Source organism: Pezoporus flaviventris, unplaced genomic scaffold (assembly GCF_033815535.1).
Source record: "Pezoporus flaviventris isolate CSIRO_AGI_PZ_B2104156 unplaced genomic scaffold, CSIRO_AGI_Pfla_v1 ptg000002l, whole genome shotgun sequence".
In the NCBI taxonomy this organism is placed as follows: Eukaryota; Metazoa; Chordata; class Aves; order Psittaciformes; family Psittacidae; genus Pezoporus; species Pezoporus flaviventris.
In genome coordinates, this window is record NW_026892550.1 from 87467235 (window position 1) to 87485217 (window position 17983).

At 42.3% G+C, this 17983-nt stretch overlaps 1 protein-coding gene across 1 annotated transcript in view; it reads right to left on the reverse strand.

Moving 5' to 3' along the window:
• Nucleotides 1–1984: 1984 nt before the first annotated feature.
• Nucleotides 1985–17983, reverse strand: part of AKR1D1 (aldo-keto reductase family 1 member D1) — a 35678-nt gene continuing 19679 nt past the window's right edge. Inside the window, exons 3-9 of the mRNA XM_061444943.1 lie at nucleotides 16359–16475; nucleotides 12169–12246; nucleotides 9921–10043; nucleotides 8070–8179; nucleotides 7435–7600; nucleotides 6608–6690; nucleotides 1985–2154 (exon numbers count right to left, since the gene is read on the reverse strand). Coding sequence (XP_061300927.1) covers nucleotides 2112–2154; nucleotides 6608–6690; nucleotides 7435–7600; nucleotides 8070–8179; nucleotides 9921–10043; nucleotides 12169–12246; nucleotides 16359–16475 — 720 coding nt within the window. The 3' untranslated portion in view covers nucleotides 1985–2111. The remainder of the gene's footprint in view (nucleotides 2155–6607; nucleotides 6691–7434; nucleotides 7601–8069; nucleotides 8180–9920; nucleotides 10044–12168; nucleotides 12247–16358; nucleotides 16476–17983) is intronic.

Below are 17983 nucleotides of genomic sequence, written 5' to 3' on the forward strand. Positions count from 1 at the left end.
TTGTGAAGCAACTGGAATAACACACTGGGTATGCTGGTAAGTGTCCTTTTCTATGGCATTTGAGTTTAGACTTGGATTTTGTTCAGGCTTTTGGCCAGGACTTCAGCTGTTTGCAGAGGGGCAAAGCAGGGCTGTGATAGTGGTTCTGACCACCCCTGGGAGCAAAGCTCCACCTGACCTTGAGATGGTCCTTGGGGCTACACAGCAGATATATAATGTGTTGTCGTCCTCCTCAGTTATACCTCCCCGTTTTTATTTCCCCCTCTGGTCCAAGTGGGTAATAGAATAAAACGGGAACTGCCCTTGAGTAACCTTCAGCAAGCAGAAAGCTCCTTTGTTGGCATAGTTTTATAAATGCATTTATAAATGCATTTATAAATGCTGTGTGAAGGCCACCCCTGTTGGAAGGGGCCTGACTTGTCTAGTGGTGCCCACTGAGCTTGTCCATGGGTGTGTTTGTGCTAGACCATTTGGAGCATTGTCTATTCCTCCTGTGAAATGGTCACCCCTATACCTTTTGCCTCAGCTCTGAGGAGCACATCCTGACCTAACAAAAGTGCCTCCATGAACTGTATACTGTGGCATTTTCTCATTGCGGTCACTCCAGGGATAATAAATAGCAATAGTAATGAATAGAAGCAAATGCTATAGACGAAAGCTTGTGTATGACCCATTTTCCACCCGTGACAGTATGTATGTTTTAATGCATGAAGTAATCTGTGTATGGTTTAGTTTCTTCTCCAGTACTTCTAGCATCTCCCTGGCAGGAAACTGAAGTGTTTGGGCACAGGAGGGAGGGAAAGAAGCCTTCTGCAGATGTGGGTATAGGCTGACGCACCTATAGGCTGCAAAACTTGTTGAGCGAACAAGTGGTCTGAAGAAGAAATTAATTTTGAAGGAATTAGTCTTTCTTACCCTGGTGCTCATGCTTTTGTGCCCATGTTTCAGAGGGCTAAGCACAGATTGAGGGAAATGTCCAGGTTCTAACCTGGATGCTTCTGTCCAATTCTTATCCTTTCTTGGGCCTACTAGTGTTCTGCAGTCTCAAAGTACAGTAGGAAGTGGTATCTAACAAAATATGATTTCCTCCTCTTTTAGCACTTATTTTCCAAATTCATTATTGTCTTGGTCAGGAGTTCATACAAGAGACTTCAAGAATCTTAACTTGCAATTTAATTTAACACCTGTAAGATTTGGCCAGACAGGGTACTGGCTCACTCTAGGTCATGCCTTGTCTAGAAGGATTGGACCAGATGCTCCTTGAGGTGGTTTTCAACCTGATATTCTATGAATTTAGAAGTGAACTGAATAACTGAATATTTTTTTGGTGAATATCAGTTTGTGGAGCAGGAAAGAAGTTTAAGGGCTTTTTAACTTCATGAGATGAAGCTCTCTTACTGTTAACTCCAGGATGGCACCAGGTTGCTTAAGGAATGCTATGCAATATCATCCTCCTATAACAGCTCAAATATTAATGAAATAGTCATACACTCTCCTGTGTTTCACTGAGGTCATCAGCTGAGATGGAGGAGATATGAACATGCTTATAATGCATTACAGCTTGAACTAGTTGCATGTGAATCCATCTGGTGTGTAGCTGCAAAATGCAGCCCATGTATGCAGCTGAAGAATTCTCTGGTCAGAGTGAAACAGGCTTCACTGCATGAAGCAGTGGATATAATTTTATGTATATTGTTATATCATCCAATTAGTTCCCTGCTCCTAACTTTCACTTGAGCTGTGAAACAAAATGGTACTGCTTCACATCTACTGAAGCAGAACTTCTTGTTTCAAATTCAGCAAAGAATGCGCCATTGAGTGAAAATGACTTGGTTTGAGCTAGTAAGTCTGTTTTTCAAGAGAAATCTTCAATTTTATCAGCTGACAGTTTTTGAAGCTTCAATCTCCTAAGCCAAAACCAGAGATTCAATAGGTTAAATAGATACGCTCTTCAGTAGCAATAAGAGACTGACAAGACAGGAGAAAGTAAATGTCATGTTTTTAATGCTGATTTTAACAGTCTCCAATGAAGTCAAAGCACCAAACGCTGGGTCCCTTTCAGCAATGCCCAGTGGCACCAAGTTTGGAAACTGCCCAGATGCACCTTGTTTTCAGTATTCATCGCTGAAGGGGTACTCTGGATGGTCACGCCACCTGTGGATAAGTGAGATGAAACAAGTGAGCTGCTTGGCTGAAGAGGGATATCACATCGCTTATATCACCGTCATATTTGTGATATCACAGGATATCACTGTCCTGTGCCTGGCAAACCTCTTCCTTGCCATATATAGGTGGCCTTCATGGAAGGCTTTTCTGCTTATTCAGAAGCTGTCTGCTCTGAATGATCTTCCCTGCAGGGAAGCAAACCTGTGCATTTAAGGAGAAGACAGTGAAGGACCGTTCTTAAGGCTTACAGACCTTAAGGACAGATGGGAAAAACCAACAAATGTTTTTTATCAGCTGTTCTTGCTGGTTAACTCAGTGGATTTAACTTGGCTTAGTAGAAGTGTTTTAGCTTCACTGTGTGTGCATTGTTGAAGCAGAAGATATTTTGATCAGATATCTAGAAAGATCCTCAGAAATAAGGCCTATATTTGAAGGGAAGGTGGAGACACCAGACTGTGCTACTTCGGCTTATGCACTTAGAGCTGATATGAACAAGTCTGGGTCTGATATGATGCATTTCTCCAAGTGGCTGCCATATCTTGACTAGGTCTGGCAGTACTCTAGCTCAGGCTAGAAGCAGGGGCTCTGCAAGGTTAATAGCAGCAGTGGCAGAGAATCTATGAAACAACTTTGGGGTGACCCAGTTCAGGGGAGAATGGTACCATGCAGCCATGAACAACCCTAAGGTGGAGACACTTCAGGCTTCACTCTATGAACTGCATGCCCAGGGAAGATGCATGATCTAGGATCTCTATAAAAGGCAAAAATAAAATTCGCAGGGTCCCAGGTGGAAAAAAACCCAACAGGGTTTGCCCATCATTGGCAGGTTTGAGAGAGAGGTGGTTGTGTTTTGTTGTGCGTTTTCTTGTTTGTTTGAGAAGATGATGCTAAACCACAAACTCTGGCTTGACAAACACTTTCCATTAGCAAAAGTAAAAATTTCTGAAGAGCATTCTCAGGTGTACCATGGCAGCTGGCTGCTTTGCCTTACAGCAGAGCACAACAAATACTGGCATTTATCCCAGCTGTGGATCGTTGGAGTTTGGGAAGGATATATTTCACAATATTGAAGTTAACTAACTGGAAGGCATCAAACATTTTGAATTGGTTGTGTCAAAACATTTCATTCCAATATTCAGCCAAGCTGAAGTGTTTACACATTAACAGATTGAGCTGGTTCAAAAAACAAGCCACAACACTTTGGCTTGTTTGGTTTCAGTGTGAGTTGCCAATGTCGTATCTCTACTTTCCATCTATCAAGCACACTTGCTAATCAGATCGCACATGTTCAAAGGTCTGAGTCCTTTGAGTGAAAATGATGCACTCAGAGGAGTCAATGCAGCTTGGAATAACTGGTAAGGAAGAATATCCATAGCAGAGACCAGAAGCACAAGATAGGCTGATGGATTAATGTAAAAATTGCCCAGCACAATGCTTCTAGATTGCTCCAAGGGGAGAAGAAACCACTTCAGACTGGCACTTCCTGAAATACTCATATTTTTTTACAAAACCTTCATTTTCTATTCAATACTTAACTTGCTAACTTTTTCCTTATGACTGCAATATCCTGTTCATATGGGCTTACTCACACCATCAAACAACCGATTTGCACACAGTACCCATGGTAGTTGATAACTGGAAGAGCCAGAGGAAAAAGCTAGATTTTTCCATTCCTGCTGGCATTTGCATCACAGCAGCTGAAGGTTTTGCACAAAGTTGACTAACCAGAATTCCTTCTGTATGATGGTTTGACTTTTCAGATACATATTGCTGGATGAAACAAGAAATCTTCTTAGGTTGGTAACTCATCTGTTGCAGTGTCAATTCCAGACACTGTAGTGTGAGAAGACAGAGTGGGCAGATGTATGTTTAGCTGCTCCTTGCATGGCAACATCACTTTTCTAAGAAGCCATTTTTCACAGTTGAAGTCACACTGTATTAAAGCATTTTCCCCAAACATGGCACTCCTGTGGAAAAATAGAGCTGGCAGTAACCATCCTATGCCTTTTGTTTTCCTTGTCCTAAGTGGCCTCCCATGACCAAATTAAGTCTAATAAAGTAAAGCATTTATTAGTCATTTATTAGGCTTAGAAAGTTCTTCTCTTGTGGGCATTTACATCTTTAGTTTTGCTTCTGAAAAAAAGGCTCTTGGATTTGCACCAAGGTTACATTTTGTGTGTATACACACTAAAAGTTTAAATGGTGTTTATAGCTTAATTTAGCTATGAAAAAACAAACCATTTCAAATACCAAAACACACATAGCAATCTGCTAGCCCATTTGTAAGAAGCCTTCTGGAACCAAAGTGGTGCTAATTGATGGAAGGCTATTTTGAATTTTAAGAAACTAAAGCTTCAGAGCACCTGGCCCAGCTTAAATATGAAAGACAAACTCCATTATGATGCTTTTAAATTAGTTCATATTTCCTATCATACGTAACAGCACAGTAAGTGGTTTATTTGTCCCTTTGCAACATTTCCCTCCTCTTTTGAGCAATTGTGTGCTCTGTTGTTCCCTCCTCTTTTGAGCAAGAGTGCTATTGATGCTGCTATTCTGCTTTGCATTAATTTTAGTGCTTGAGCACACTACAGTTTGTCAAGACACTGATAATCCAGGAGAAATGCATGGAAATGAATCTCTAGCATTTGCTACACATTGAGTGCCCTGAAAAGGGGAAAGCATAAAATTTGGCCATAAACTGTAGATGTTGTTGAACTGAAGGAAAAACAAATGGCCTCATTCTCTGAAAGAGAAAGTTGGGTCAGACTGAGCCTTCTGGAGTGGTGAAGCAAAACCACATTGGGTAGTAAGCTTTAGATCATAAGCAGCAAGAGATCAAGCCGTGTTAGTTCTTGGATAACTGGGAAGTCATCTAGCAGTCAAACAAGCTGCATGGCTTTCTGCTTTCCATATAAGAACGTACAACTCAACATGACAGCAGGAGAGGGAGGTTGCTGAAGAAGATGGTGTCAGAGGAAAGGCTGAAACAAAGTTTTTGACCACTTGTGGTCACTAAAGGTGTATTGTCTTTAATGAGAAAGTTGTCCAGGCAAATTCTGATGCTCTAACCAAAGTATTAGGTAATAAGAAGGAACATAGAGTCATAGAATCGTCAGGGTTGGAAAGGACCTTAAGATCATCTAGTTCCAAACCCCCTGCCATAGGCAGGGACATCTTATGCTAAATCATATCACCCAAGGCCTCATCCAACCTGGCCTTGAACATTGCCAGGGATGGAGCATTCACAACCTCCCTGGGCAACCTATTCCAGTGCCTCACCACCCTAACAGGAAAGAATTTCCTTCTTATATCCAACCTAAACTTCCCCTGTTTAAGTTTTAACCCTTGTCCTGTCACTACAGTCCCTAATGAAGAGTCCCTCCCCAGCATCCCTATAGGCCCCCTTCAGATACTGGATGGCTGCTATGAGGTCTCCACGCAGCCTTCTCTTCTCCAGGCTGAACAGCCCCAACTTTCTCAGCCTGTCTTCATATGGGAGGTGCTCCAGTCCCCTGATCATCCTCGAGGCCCTTCTCTGGACTTATTCCAACAATTCCATGTCCTTTTTATGTTGAGGACACCAGAACTGCACACAATACTCCAGTTGAGGTCTCACAAGAGCAGAGTAGAGGGGCAGGATCACCTCCTTCGACCTGCTGGTCATGCTCCTTTTGATGCAGCCCAGGATATGGTTGGCTTTTCTGGGCTGCAAGCACACACTGCCTGCTCTTGTTCATTTTCTCATCAACCAGCACCCCCAAGTCCTTCTCCACAGGGCTGCTTTGAATCTCTTCTCTGCCCAACCTGTAGCCGTGCCTGGGATTGCTCCAACCCAGGTGTAGGACCTTGCACTTGGCATGGTTAAACTTCATGAGGTTGGCATCAGCCCACCTCACAAGCGTGTCAAGGTCCCTCTGGATGGCATAGCTCTCCCTAAATTAGCCCTGTGGCTATCTATAGCAGTGGTCTTCAATTTTAGATTTTCACATGGTAACACTAGGCTTAAAATCTATAAACAATTGTACTTGAGCAGCATTATGGCTTGCCGAGCACTGGAGTGAAGGAGTAGAAAGACAAGAAAATGCTCCTATTTGAATTTCAACTCTGATTCCCACACTGCTAGACAGGGGTAATGCTACACTTTGTCAGTGACTGAGACTGTCATTCCAACATAAAGCAGCAAGTGTTTAAGGAGGTGGATCAGGGATAGAATAGCCAGATACAGTCACTCTCTACTAGGTGGGCTTTTGACGTATGAGCTGTAAGCAAGTATTGCACGCTTATTTTTGCAATGGCCCCAGGAGCATATTAAGGCTGCATTAAGCCTTACCTTAAAATGAGGTTGTTTATGTAAAAAAAAAAAAAGGAAGTTATTTTTATTTTTAATCCTTTGAAAAAAAGGGAATGTTCTGTGAGGATCTAGGATTCCTTCTGGACTTACATTAGCAGTTCCACGTAACGAACGTTTTTGTTCAGGGCTTCAATTTCTTTCATCTCTTTTTCAGTGAGGGAGAAATCAAAGATCTAATGGAAAGAGATGTTAGGCATAGGTTTACACTTCTTGTTGTAATTAACATTCATATATTCCAGATTTCAGACGTACAATGCCCCATCCTCCCTCTCTCCCCCAGAATCTGTACTTGCATTTATAGGAAAGTCTTGAGGACATGATTAAGTCAGCCCCATTTGCTTGCACTCTTGCAAGCACTGGGCCACCAGCTTTGAAAGCAATACATTGGTAGGAAAACTAGGGAGCAGTGCGGGTGCTGAATGCTGCAAGGGTCATGGGAATTAATTCGTCATCTTTTTTGAGTGTAGTGGTAAAGCCAGATGCTTTCTGGTGGTGTGGTTATAAACCTTTCTGGCACACCTCTATGCAGCAACCCTTCCCTAACATAGCTGCCCAACACCTGAAGATTGAGCAGAACAAGTCAGTCATTACTGACTACCTGCAGCTAGAAACCTTGGTCTGCTGATCTACTGAATTACTGCATCTCACCCGTGCTGCTCATTGCAGTAACTGGTGCTCTGGGATATGGCACCAGCTGGAACTTTAGCTACTCCACAGGGTTAAAAGACATGAGAATATCCTTTATTTTGCTCAGTCACTGCTTTAGCATGGTACCATTAAGTGATGGGGACAAAAAGCATCAAATGTGGCAAAGCTTGACGTTGGTCAAGCCTACAGAAAAAAATGCGGAAATCACCTTCTGTAAGGGCTAAGTGAGTGTAAATGGATTCATCCATGCACCATCGAAATACATTTACCTGGAAATTCTCTTTGATGCGCTGTGGATTGAAGCTTTTGGGGATTACCACCACCCCTCTCTGGATGCTGAAACGCAAAGCAACCTGCGCCGCTGTCTTGTTGTACTTTTTACCAATGGCATTCAGCACAGGATCCTTCAGTAAAGGAGGGGAGGACACATTTACCCTAGAAGAAAGTTGGAAAAAAAAGAAAATAAAAAAACTGTAATGCCAAAATATAGAGGCATTTACTTGTTTATGGATAAAATGCTGCCCCTATTTTGACAAGTAATGTGAAAGACGGATGAAAAGCTCTGGCATTTAAATTGGAGGGCTGTCAAAGGTGACTTCTTGTGTGATATCCTAACATTGACTTAGTTTCCACTTCCTCACTTAAGCCTCAGCCCCAGTTAGACCCTTGTTTTCTGTCAGAGAACTAAGGTAACCTCCTGTACAGACACCTGGCATATTTTAGTGACAGCATGCAGCAGATGGTTTGCAAGTTTACATTCACAACAGTAATATTTAAACATTAAAATCTGAAACTACTTTGAAAAATGGGGACAAAGATATTATGCATGGAGTCCCAGCAGTGGAGAACCATTATTCTTTCCCTGGATATTGCCCTTCTATTAGAAAGTAACATGGGGACTCACCATGATTCATCCCTGGATGTTCCCAGTGGACTATACCCAACAATAACAATGTCATGCTGTCTGCAAAATTCTAAGAGTTTGGGTTGGGTGAAATAGGGATGGCATTCAACCTACAAGAATAATGTAGAAAGAATGATTAATCAACAGGACAAGATACAGAAGCAAATGGTGTCCCAGTATTTGTGAGAGATACAGACCAGGTGATCCTTTCAGGAAAGGATGTATGCTAAGGAATAGGGAAACTCAGTCTGTGGTTACTGTTTTAATTGAATGCTGCTGGGTGATTTTTTTTTTGGGTTTTGGTAGACAGCAGATCAACACCTGTGATTATGATTTGGCTGCAAGGAATTTTTATTGGCCCCTAGTTGAAAGGTTGCAATAGCTGTGGGGGATGGAGGCGAGGGAAGCTCACTAGAGAAGTAGGCTGAGAAAACAACGCATCTCATGTGGGTCAGTTCTTTGTTTCTCTGCCTCTTGCATTCAGGATGACTAATCTAATGTTGATTTTAGGGGAAGTGTTGGCATAAGCTGTTCCAGATATAAAGGTATTTCATAGAGATATTTCGTAGTGTTTATGACCTTGTTACAAGCTTTGCCCTACCACATTGCAAATACTGTTCCCTTACAGGCAGGGATTTTTCTGGCTGTGCTCTCACAGTCTCTGGGAAAGGGATGTCTACAAGGTGACAGAGCAACCACTGTTTGCAGGCTGTCTGAAGCTAGTTGGCACATCTATGCTTGCTTGCTGGCTAGCTGCCCTAAGCTGTGTTTAATCTTTTGCCTGGTTTTCCTTGACCCAGGAAGCACCAGCAATGCTCAGTGCAGTCTTAGGGGCACGCCAGAAACGGCAATTACATTTTGCACCCCCCGGGCATGTTAATACCAGTGAAGGGTTCTGGAATTTCCTCCTTTCACAGGCTGCCTTTCCCTGCAAGCTAAAGACAGAAATGAAGGCCACGGCCAATGCCCCTGCCCTGCTTCAAGTCAATCCTAGCTCTTCAGGCCACGTGCTGAGGATGGGAATTTGGTCCCAGTTGGTCTCTGGCCTCTTCTCTGATACTACTAATGTGGATATTCGTTTGTGCCAGATGAGTCAGAAGGGCTACCCTGTGATTCTAGGAAATGCAATGACCTGCCAAATGCCAGAGCCAAAGGTATTGGGCATTCAGATGGGTCACTGCCACTTACAGCCTCCTCTGAGCCCCACTGCTGTAATTTAACTTGGACATGCCCGTCATCTTCATGGGCTTGTTCAGCTCACATGTGGTTGCTTAATGAAGTCTCTTTTTTAACTTCATTTTTTCTCTAATTCTTAATGATGTCTTATAGAAAAGGCACAAGAGAGCAAGTACGGGGAATTTAGGAGTTACTTCTAATGGCTTTGAAGCTTGAGAATCTTAGAGTGACTCAGGATCCCTGATACTTAAGGTTGTTTTGGTTTGGTGTCAGCTGAGGTAGACATGGCTTCATCGAGGACTGGTTAGCTCTGAATGGTTTGTCTGGGGAATTTTTTGAACTTGAAACAAGATACATAGAAGTGATTTAAGGTCTGCATTGACTCAGAATTCAACCTTATTATGGAGCTTTGGCACAAAGGCAATAGTTTAATAGTCCTGGAGCAGGAACAGAGAAAGCGATTGTTTCGGCACCTTCCTATATTTATCTTTAACCTAGGTAGGATGAGTAATACTTTTCAAGCTAGCAATGGAAGTGTGACAGTATGGAGGGCAGCATCTGTGGCAAAGCATATGTCACCTTTCTGCCCATGGTGGTTTTAGGCTGTGCATACCGCTGCATTCCCTACAGGGCAGAGGCACCATGGTAGGCACTGCCCTTGGCTTGCAGTCATACCTGGTTGCTGACAGGTTTGTACTTAAGTCCTGGCTTGTTCAGGATCATCTCCAGCTGCCTGCGATTGAAATTAGATACTCCAATAGACTTTGCCAAGCCTGCATCTTTACATGCTTCCATAGCCTGCAAAGAAAGCAAAAGACCAGTGTAGTCCTATGTGTTGGCTTGACTCCTTGGAGCATGTGTTTGAGAGATAGGTGGAATATAGACCATCCTTGAGTTTGCAGACAAACCTTTGCTGCAGCAGAACTCGTAAGGGCTGTTACCTTCCTACTATTCTAAACTCCGTTCCCATGTAGGCTTGTTTCCAGGCCCCTAGTATTTCGTACCTCCTGTAAAGGTAAAATTTGTCTGGAGAGCAGAAAGATTAATCTGAGATACAGATAGGGAGTCTTTTTAGTTTATGCTGCTTTAGCATTGCCTCAAAGCTGAAGAAGTGAGAGTGAACAGAACAGATTGCTTTTGTGATAAGTCTATTCCTTTTGATTGTACAGCAGTTTTTCATATGAAATCTCTATTCCGTGAAATCCCCTAAATATCTGGCAAGGCACATCACAAAACCAGCACAGAAAATTTCAGTACAGTACAGAGAGGGGGGGGAAATACAGAGAGTGAATTCTAAATATTCTGCACTTCAGGCAAATTGTAATAACCTTGAGAATACTGGATATGAGCACATGCCCTGGTCTTCATTAGCCTCATCTGCTGGGATGTTGAGGGGAAAGAGGTTCCTTTCCTATGGTCTCCCACTTTGCTCCCAGAAAGTCTACATACAAATAATTCAGTGACTGCTTGAGACAGAGCAGACCCCACTGTGGAGCTGCATGCCCCTCCTGCTGGTTTTGTTATTTCTTTCTGTCTCACGGGAGCTGAAAGCAGGGAGGTAAGAAGCACTATGTATTTGATGACCTCTACTTGGCCTCATATGCTTTGTATCACTCAGTGACAAGTCAGCAAATACAGTCATCTGGAGCCATTTTTGCCTGCCAGCACCATATTGAGAGAGTGAAATTATTTGGATTGAGTTTAGCCAGTTTTATTTAGATTGACACTGTTACAGGCACTCACTGCCACCTATTTTTCTCTTAGCTTATTAGCTGAAGAGAGCAGCCTACTACATTCTTTATAGTAAGCACTAGCTTGAAGATAAAAACATAACAGTGACCAAACAACTGTTGCTTTCAACACTTGAGCAATTAGCCTGTGAATAAAAGGAATGAACTGCATCAGCCAAAGACAAGCGTAAATAAACAGCTAATGTGGAAGTCCCCATTCCCCCCGAGATGAAGCTTGGGTATCTCAGCTGCCAGGGGAAAGCCCAAGCCTGCTCCTGGCACTCTTCCACTTTGAACTTGCACTCAGAATTTCACCATTTTCCATCTTTATCTGCTCTACCTCAAGTACAGCTAAACTGCGACAAACTGTCCAGCTCTGGATGGTGCAAGCTGAAGTGAAATGTGCCCATGTTATCTCCCTTGGTGCGAACTGCGCTGAATTAGGGATGTTTCTGCAACAGGCCTATTGCAGATGGAGAACTGACCAGCTTTGGCCATGGATTAAAGTGAGTCAAAGGCTTGGAAAGGCAGGAATGTGAGGAAGTTGCTAATCTCACTTCCTGTCTCACCTGAGATTGTGAAGCCAAGTGGCAGTAAGCTTAAGGAAACATCTGGTTGAAGAACTAGAGTGCAGCAGAAATAAATTTAGGATGTAATCTTTCAGGCAAATGCTACTCCCCTCCAAGTTTTCTTAGCAGAAAAACCTTGTGTTCTCATTTGATAATTGAATTTAGAAGTTTAGGTTTTGTTGTTGGATTTTTTTGTGCATTTTGTGTTGGTTTGTTGTTTTTTTTTCATGGTGAGCTTTAGGGCAAATTCTGTTTTTTCTTGACGGTGAAAAGCTTCCTTTTTTGAGGAGGATGCAGTCACTTCTTAGTGACTTTCTCCTTCTGTAAAGATCTGATAGAGGAGACAGGGACCACAACTAGCGTATGTAGAGTGCACTCTGTTGAAGCACCTGACATTTACATTCCTTCTTTCAATGCTTTATTTTGTTATAAAAATGATTAAGTGATGGCAAGAAGCAGCACCCATACTTTTACAAGCATAAAAATTTATCCATGGAGCTAGTAGATTTTGATCCATTTGCCTTGTCAATATGCCTCAGCATTAGTGATGAAGGCCACAAGGAAAACTGAGAATGAAGATCTGTGATTTTAAAGCATGTCTGTATGGATGCTGTGTTTGCTTACCTCCCAAGTGGCACATAAGTCTGTCTCATGGTAGATAATTTTTCCATTTTCATCTTTTGGGTAGATTGCATCTCCAGGCTGAAAAGTAAAACCACATTTGTGTGCTTTAAAGAAAAAAATTCACTCCTCAAAACAAAGATTTTTCCAGAGGCTGTTTCTACTAGCAAACAACAACAACAAAAAAATCACAAATTTTCTGAAACACCAAAAGTTCAACAGGTCATTTGTGCTGGGCTTACCACATGCCCAACTGCTAGATCATCCTTGGATACACTTCACATGAGTGCACACTCAGAAGTTCCTGGATGGCCTTGTTTTCCAATAAACTTTATGTTGTGGCATCCAAAGGACCGGACTCCTTCCAAAGGACTGGGTTAGAGTACCAGCCTGTATTCTCTTACACTCTTTTTCTCCTTTCTTCCCAGTCCTTCCCCTGATCCTGCTTAGCCACCTGGGAAGAGTACCAGCTTAGTACACCTCCCAGTTGTTGGAGGGACCGTTTCCAACAGCCCTTTTCTACTAGTACATGTGTAGCTATAGTAAAGGCTGTGAACCTTTTAAGTTCACTCACCACCTTTCTTTGGGCACTAGGAACTCTTTCTTCCTATCTCTATACCCCTCAAACACGGCTTCAGAGCTCATAAGCATAGCTTTCTCTTGCTTGCTGGTCACTTCACTGTTGTTGCAGGAATGCATTAACATCTCCCCCCTCTTTTGTCTGATCACAGTTTCACCTTTTTCCCATGAAAACCTCTTCAGTGATGTTTGACATTTGATCTGACGGCAAACTGCTACACTTCAAAGGCCTGGGTACAAGATGTTGACGTGGTAACTCCTTGGGAATATGCATCTGTGACTAATATGATCCGTAACTGGCGCCTCCAAATTCAGTCAAGTTCAAACTCAATGCATTTCATGGGAAAAGTGAGCCTAAGAAAAACACAGCCTCAGATTTCAGAGGCCAATGTCTAAGTTACAGGCATAAGCCTGTCTTCTCCAAGTGTGCTGTTTTTTCTCAATGAATTTCACAAAGACAACTTGTTGCCTTTGTTTCTATGTCTTGCTGGAAAAAAAAAAGTCTTTATTAGAAGGAGGTAGATGGCTGTTGGGTCATTTTTTTTCCATTAGAAGACAAATTGACATCATAGCTTGAGGTGGAGAAGCCCTTTTTACAAAACTACCCCATGGTGTTATGGAAGCAACTGTTCATCCCCATGTTATCCCAGCAGACTCTCCAAGCTCAATGCATAGCAGCTGGATTTCTTTGAGTTCAGGGGATGAGTCTGAATTCAAGACCTTTTTACACTGATCCACTTCTAATTTATTAACTTCTGTTCAACACTATTTTGTAGTAGTCAATACAAAGCAATTACATTAGCTGCTTTATCATGCCGCCATTTCCCTCTATTTCTATCACTTGTGTTCTAAAAAGTGAACAAACTTAGGATGAACACTGGTTGAAGATTAAGTTATCTTGACTAAGTAGTGGCAGCTATTGTAGGTTTCTACAAGGATTAATCCTTCCTCCTGCCTCCAGTGGACTATACAAGATGCTGAAGTACAGTTGACTCTGCTCAATAGTCTCCAGGCAATATTTTCTCTGCCAAGCTACCTTTTATTACAAGGGAGTTCCTGAATGGGAGAACTGTCTGCAGATGGGTAAAGAGTAATAAAATGCTGAGAGAAAGGTAGTGTTTTGGTGGTTACAGGATGGTGGTTACCGGGTCTTTGTAAAGGTCACATTTCTCAGCTTTGATTTCTCATGGACTACATCACAGCAGTTCTTGTCTCACAGTTCCCCTGGAGATAGCCACACACTTTAGACTAAATGTAAGGTAGCTGCCCACCATGTAGCAATATGAGCGCTGAAGTAAGTGGGACAACACCACACATCACTCCCACTGTGCAGGGATCATGTTGTATCATGTCATGCTCAAAGTCTGAAGGCACTCCAAATGCTACCAGACAACTTGCATATTTAAAAGACAGCACTTGGTAACCTCTGAGAGGAAAAACCATACTCCCATTACAATAATTTCCTCACCCACACAGATGCTGGAAGGCAGGTCTGCACATCCCATCACTTTCACAAAATGGTCTTTGACAAGCAGGCTTTCTCAAAAGAGCAATTTTAACAACTTGCGAATGCCTGTTGCACAAACAGAAGGTGATAGGAAGTCAAACAGTGAGGCCATTGATCTGTTCTGATTTATCCTCTTAAAATGACAAGAAGATACTTGGATGAGACTTGTTCAATATAAGGATAAAATACATTCTTTCCCACTAGATCACAGAATAATTTAGTTGGGAGGGATTTGGAGATCATTTGAGAGATCCATTGAAAAATGGATCAGTCATCTGAGGAAAACCCCCTAGAAAACCTGCCATTGAGTATGATCTACCCAAGCAGAGGGAACATAGCAGCCCAGAGGAGACCTGTTCCACTGGTCATCAGCCTAAAAGTCCCTGTAACAGCTCACACTGCTTGGCTTTGCAGGGGCATGTTTCTTACCAGTTTCAAGGACTGTAAGTTTTGTCTTCACGCTGGCTTCAAGCAGTGACTGCTTTTGCTAGAAGGCTTTTGAGAGACAGTAAAGCACCAATGTTTGCAATGAGGGCAGAGCAGGATTTTGTTAGTGTTACACCTGCACACTCCTCACCAAAGGCAAGCATTGCATGCAGGATGGGTGTATTTGTGAGAGAGGGAACAAAGAAAGAAAACCTGTCACCACTGCAAAAGGATAGGTTCTTTTTCTTTCTCTATTTGGCACAGAAAAATATCTATTTTTCAGGCAGAAAGCAACTTCTTTTTTTCTCCATTTTCATGGGGAACATGAATGAATCTCTAGGACCGATACTCCTTTAACAACTCAGATTGTTGATACAGGCCTCAGGGAGTCAGATGTACATTACTTTAAAGCCAGCTGTCTATACTTTTATATTGTGAGACAATGACCTTCACTATGTGGGAGAATGAACTACTGGAGAATACAAACACAAGCAGAGGGAAACAGGAAATTGCAAGCGGTGGGAAATTTTAAAAAATGTACCCCAAAGGATTCCATACGTGGGACCATATAAATAAAGTTTTAATATCTGAGCCCAGTTACTCCTATACAGGTCTTAATGGGATAGGGCTTCCTTGGGGAAGAAAGAACTGCAGGTCTGAAGTGATTGCTTCATTGGTATATCACTTCCTACGTGATGCTTCTGGCATTTTGGAGTCTGTAGCAAAACACAATTTTAATAACAAGAGAACTACCTTTCTTGCAGAAAGAGGCCAGTTTACAGCTTAAATATCCCTCAGAAACAATTAGCCACCTAATTGCCTGACCCTATTCTCTTTAAGAAAAGGATTTAATTGGTTCAAACCTACTTAAATATGTTTTGAATCTCATTCTTCTAATTGCAGTATTATTTAATTTGCTTTTCTATCATTTAATTGCAGACAAAAACTGTAAAACAAGAAACAAAATCCCATGAAACAAGAAACTTTCAGGACCTTCAAGAGCTTGTTGCAAAACAAGCATACAACTCTGATGTGAGCTCCTGGCACTCAAAGGTTTTGGCTACAAGCTGCCCAGAATCAGCAGTAGGAGGGAGTATCAGGCTTTAACTTTAAAGTGTGAGAGATGGACAACCTGTGTTTGGGACCAGCTGTGGTCTACTGAAGCTGTGCAAGAGAGGCAGTGGACTTCAAGGAGATTATAACTACAATTTGCCCAGTGGCTTTATTACTACTTTGGTTTTGGGACAGAGTAAGGAAATTAACTTGTTGGCTTTTTCCACTTTCCCTTGCCCCCCCTCCAAACTTTGCCAATGCCCCTTTGCTGCTTTGTATAACTACTTTCCATCAGTGACTCCCTGCCCATGGCTCAGGATCAAGACACATGTGCTGCTTCAGTATTCAGCTACAGTAATTTGTCAGTGAGGAAGTGTTCAACCCCAGCTAGGAGAACTGTCCTTCCCGTGGAGAGACCCCACACAACAACTGTCAGTAATTGTTCTCATACCACGTACAAGCCTCCCTGTGTGGGCAGTGAGCAGAAATGTATTTATGCAGTATATATCAAGCATTATCTGGCCAAAAGGCTATTTTTAACATGGACTGGAAGTTGCAAGGAAGATGCTACATGGAGACCTTGGTTGAAGCCAATCATGCACTTTCTTTGGTTAATTTTGGTTTTTACCTTGAAAGCCATTGGAAGCTCAATGATGTAGAGGTCAACATAGTCCAGCTGCAGGATCTTCAGGGTTTTCTCCAGCGTGGGACGCACCAGCTCCGGGGGGTGACAGGTATTCCACAGCTGGGGAAACAAGCACAGGTTCTTTTCTGGGTGCCAGGAGTAACAGTGAGCATCCTCCAGCTGAACCACCCCGCACACACACAGTCTTATCTTTCTGTCAGAGCCTGTTATGCACAGTGCAAGACAGAGGTGAGGGGATTTATCCTGTCAGGTGTAGCAGATAAGGCAGAAATCCTTGCCCAGGACTGTCAAGTAAAGACGGCATATTTGTTTATTACAACACAGGATCTTCTGAGTTGAGTTTACTGCAAACCCTTGCTCAATGATCTTAGACAGATTCCTTTTGTTTTCTGAGCTTTCCAAGCATATGCTTTCACTGGAAAACTTTGTTCCCACAAGAAATCTGTGGTCAGTTTTATGCTTGAAGGCAGAAGCTCGCATCATGTGAGTTAGCTGTTGAACAGCCAAGCACCCAGCACAAAGAGACAAAGAGAATCTTTTGGTTTTCTCCTGTGGTTGTGGAGCCTGAGTGACTGCCTGATCTAGGAAAGTTTTAGTTTACTCCCTGGTCCTCACTGAAAGATGTATAATGTTTAGTTACCGCAATGCAGGTGTGACTAGTTAGAGCCTTTTCAACCTCCTTAATCACAACTGCTTCCTTGCAGGGTTATGCCCTGATGTTGCTATGGAGTGTGCTTAGTTGATGAGCTTTCAGTACTATCTCTAGCTGAACTCCACTGATGCAAATTATCTTGTAAGGATAATAACATAGCATGGTAATTAGTAACCAAGAGCTCTTTGTAAATGGATTGCTGTAGTTAAAATTGACAAAACCCGGAATTAACACACAATGGAAAGTTTAAAGTGCCATTTGTCTGCACACAATAAACTGGGCTATTTTACCTTTTTTTTTCAATTCACAGAACTGACATGAGGAGTCATATTGAGTTTTTTGGCACCTTTATTGGCTGGAAAAATCTACAGTTTGTTTGTATGGTCATTGTCTAGTCAGTTCTGCCACCAAAGCTGGCAGTCACTGCATGCCAAGGTGTAGAATGAATTTGTTCTTGAGACATGAAACACTTGAATTGCCATTTTCAGGGGAAGATTATGGTTATAGGTATCAAAGAACAGAGCCTAGGTGAGCTTTAAATTATTTTAGGTGTGTGTTCTTTTTTTACACTATATTATAGATGTTCCTCGGGGAAACAATCTGCTCAGTTCTGCCAGCAGAGACAAGGGTGTGTTATCTTTAAGTTCAGTTGTGTTGAGCACAGCACATTTGACCCTGCCCTAAGCTGATGAACCAAAACAGGGTTTGGCACCTGGAAATCCGTACCAGACCTTGACCATTTGTATTTTGCAAGATATGAAGACTTTGTGATCACTAGATGGTGATTATACAGGCTGAGGTGCACTACAGTAAAGGGACCAAGATCTTCCTCTCAGAGTTTTAAGCTGTTCCAGTGGATTTCCTGAAAGCCTTTGGTCTGGGTGTTTTTTAAGCAGTGCATATGTAAAATGAGATGGACTTGAATATAACTAAGGAAATGAGTCTGTATACTCTT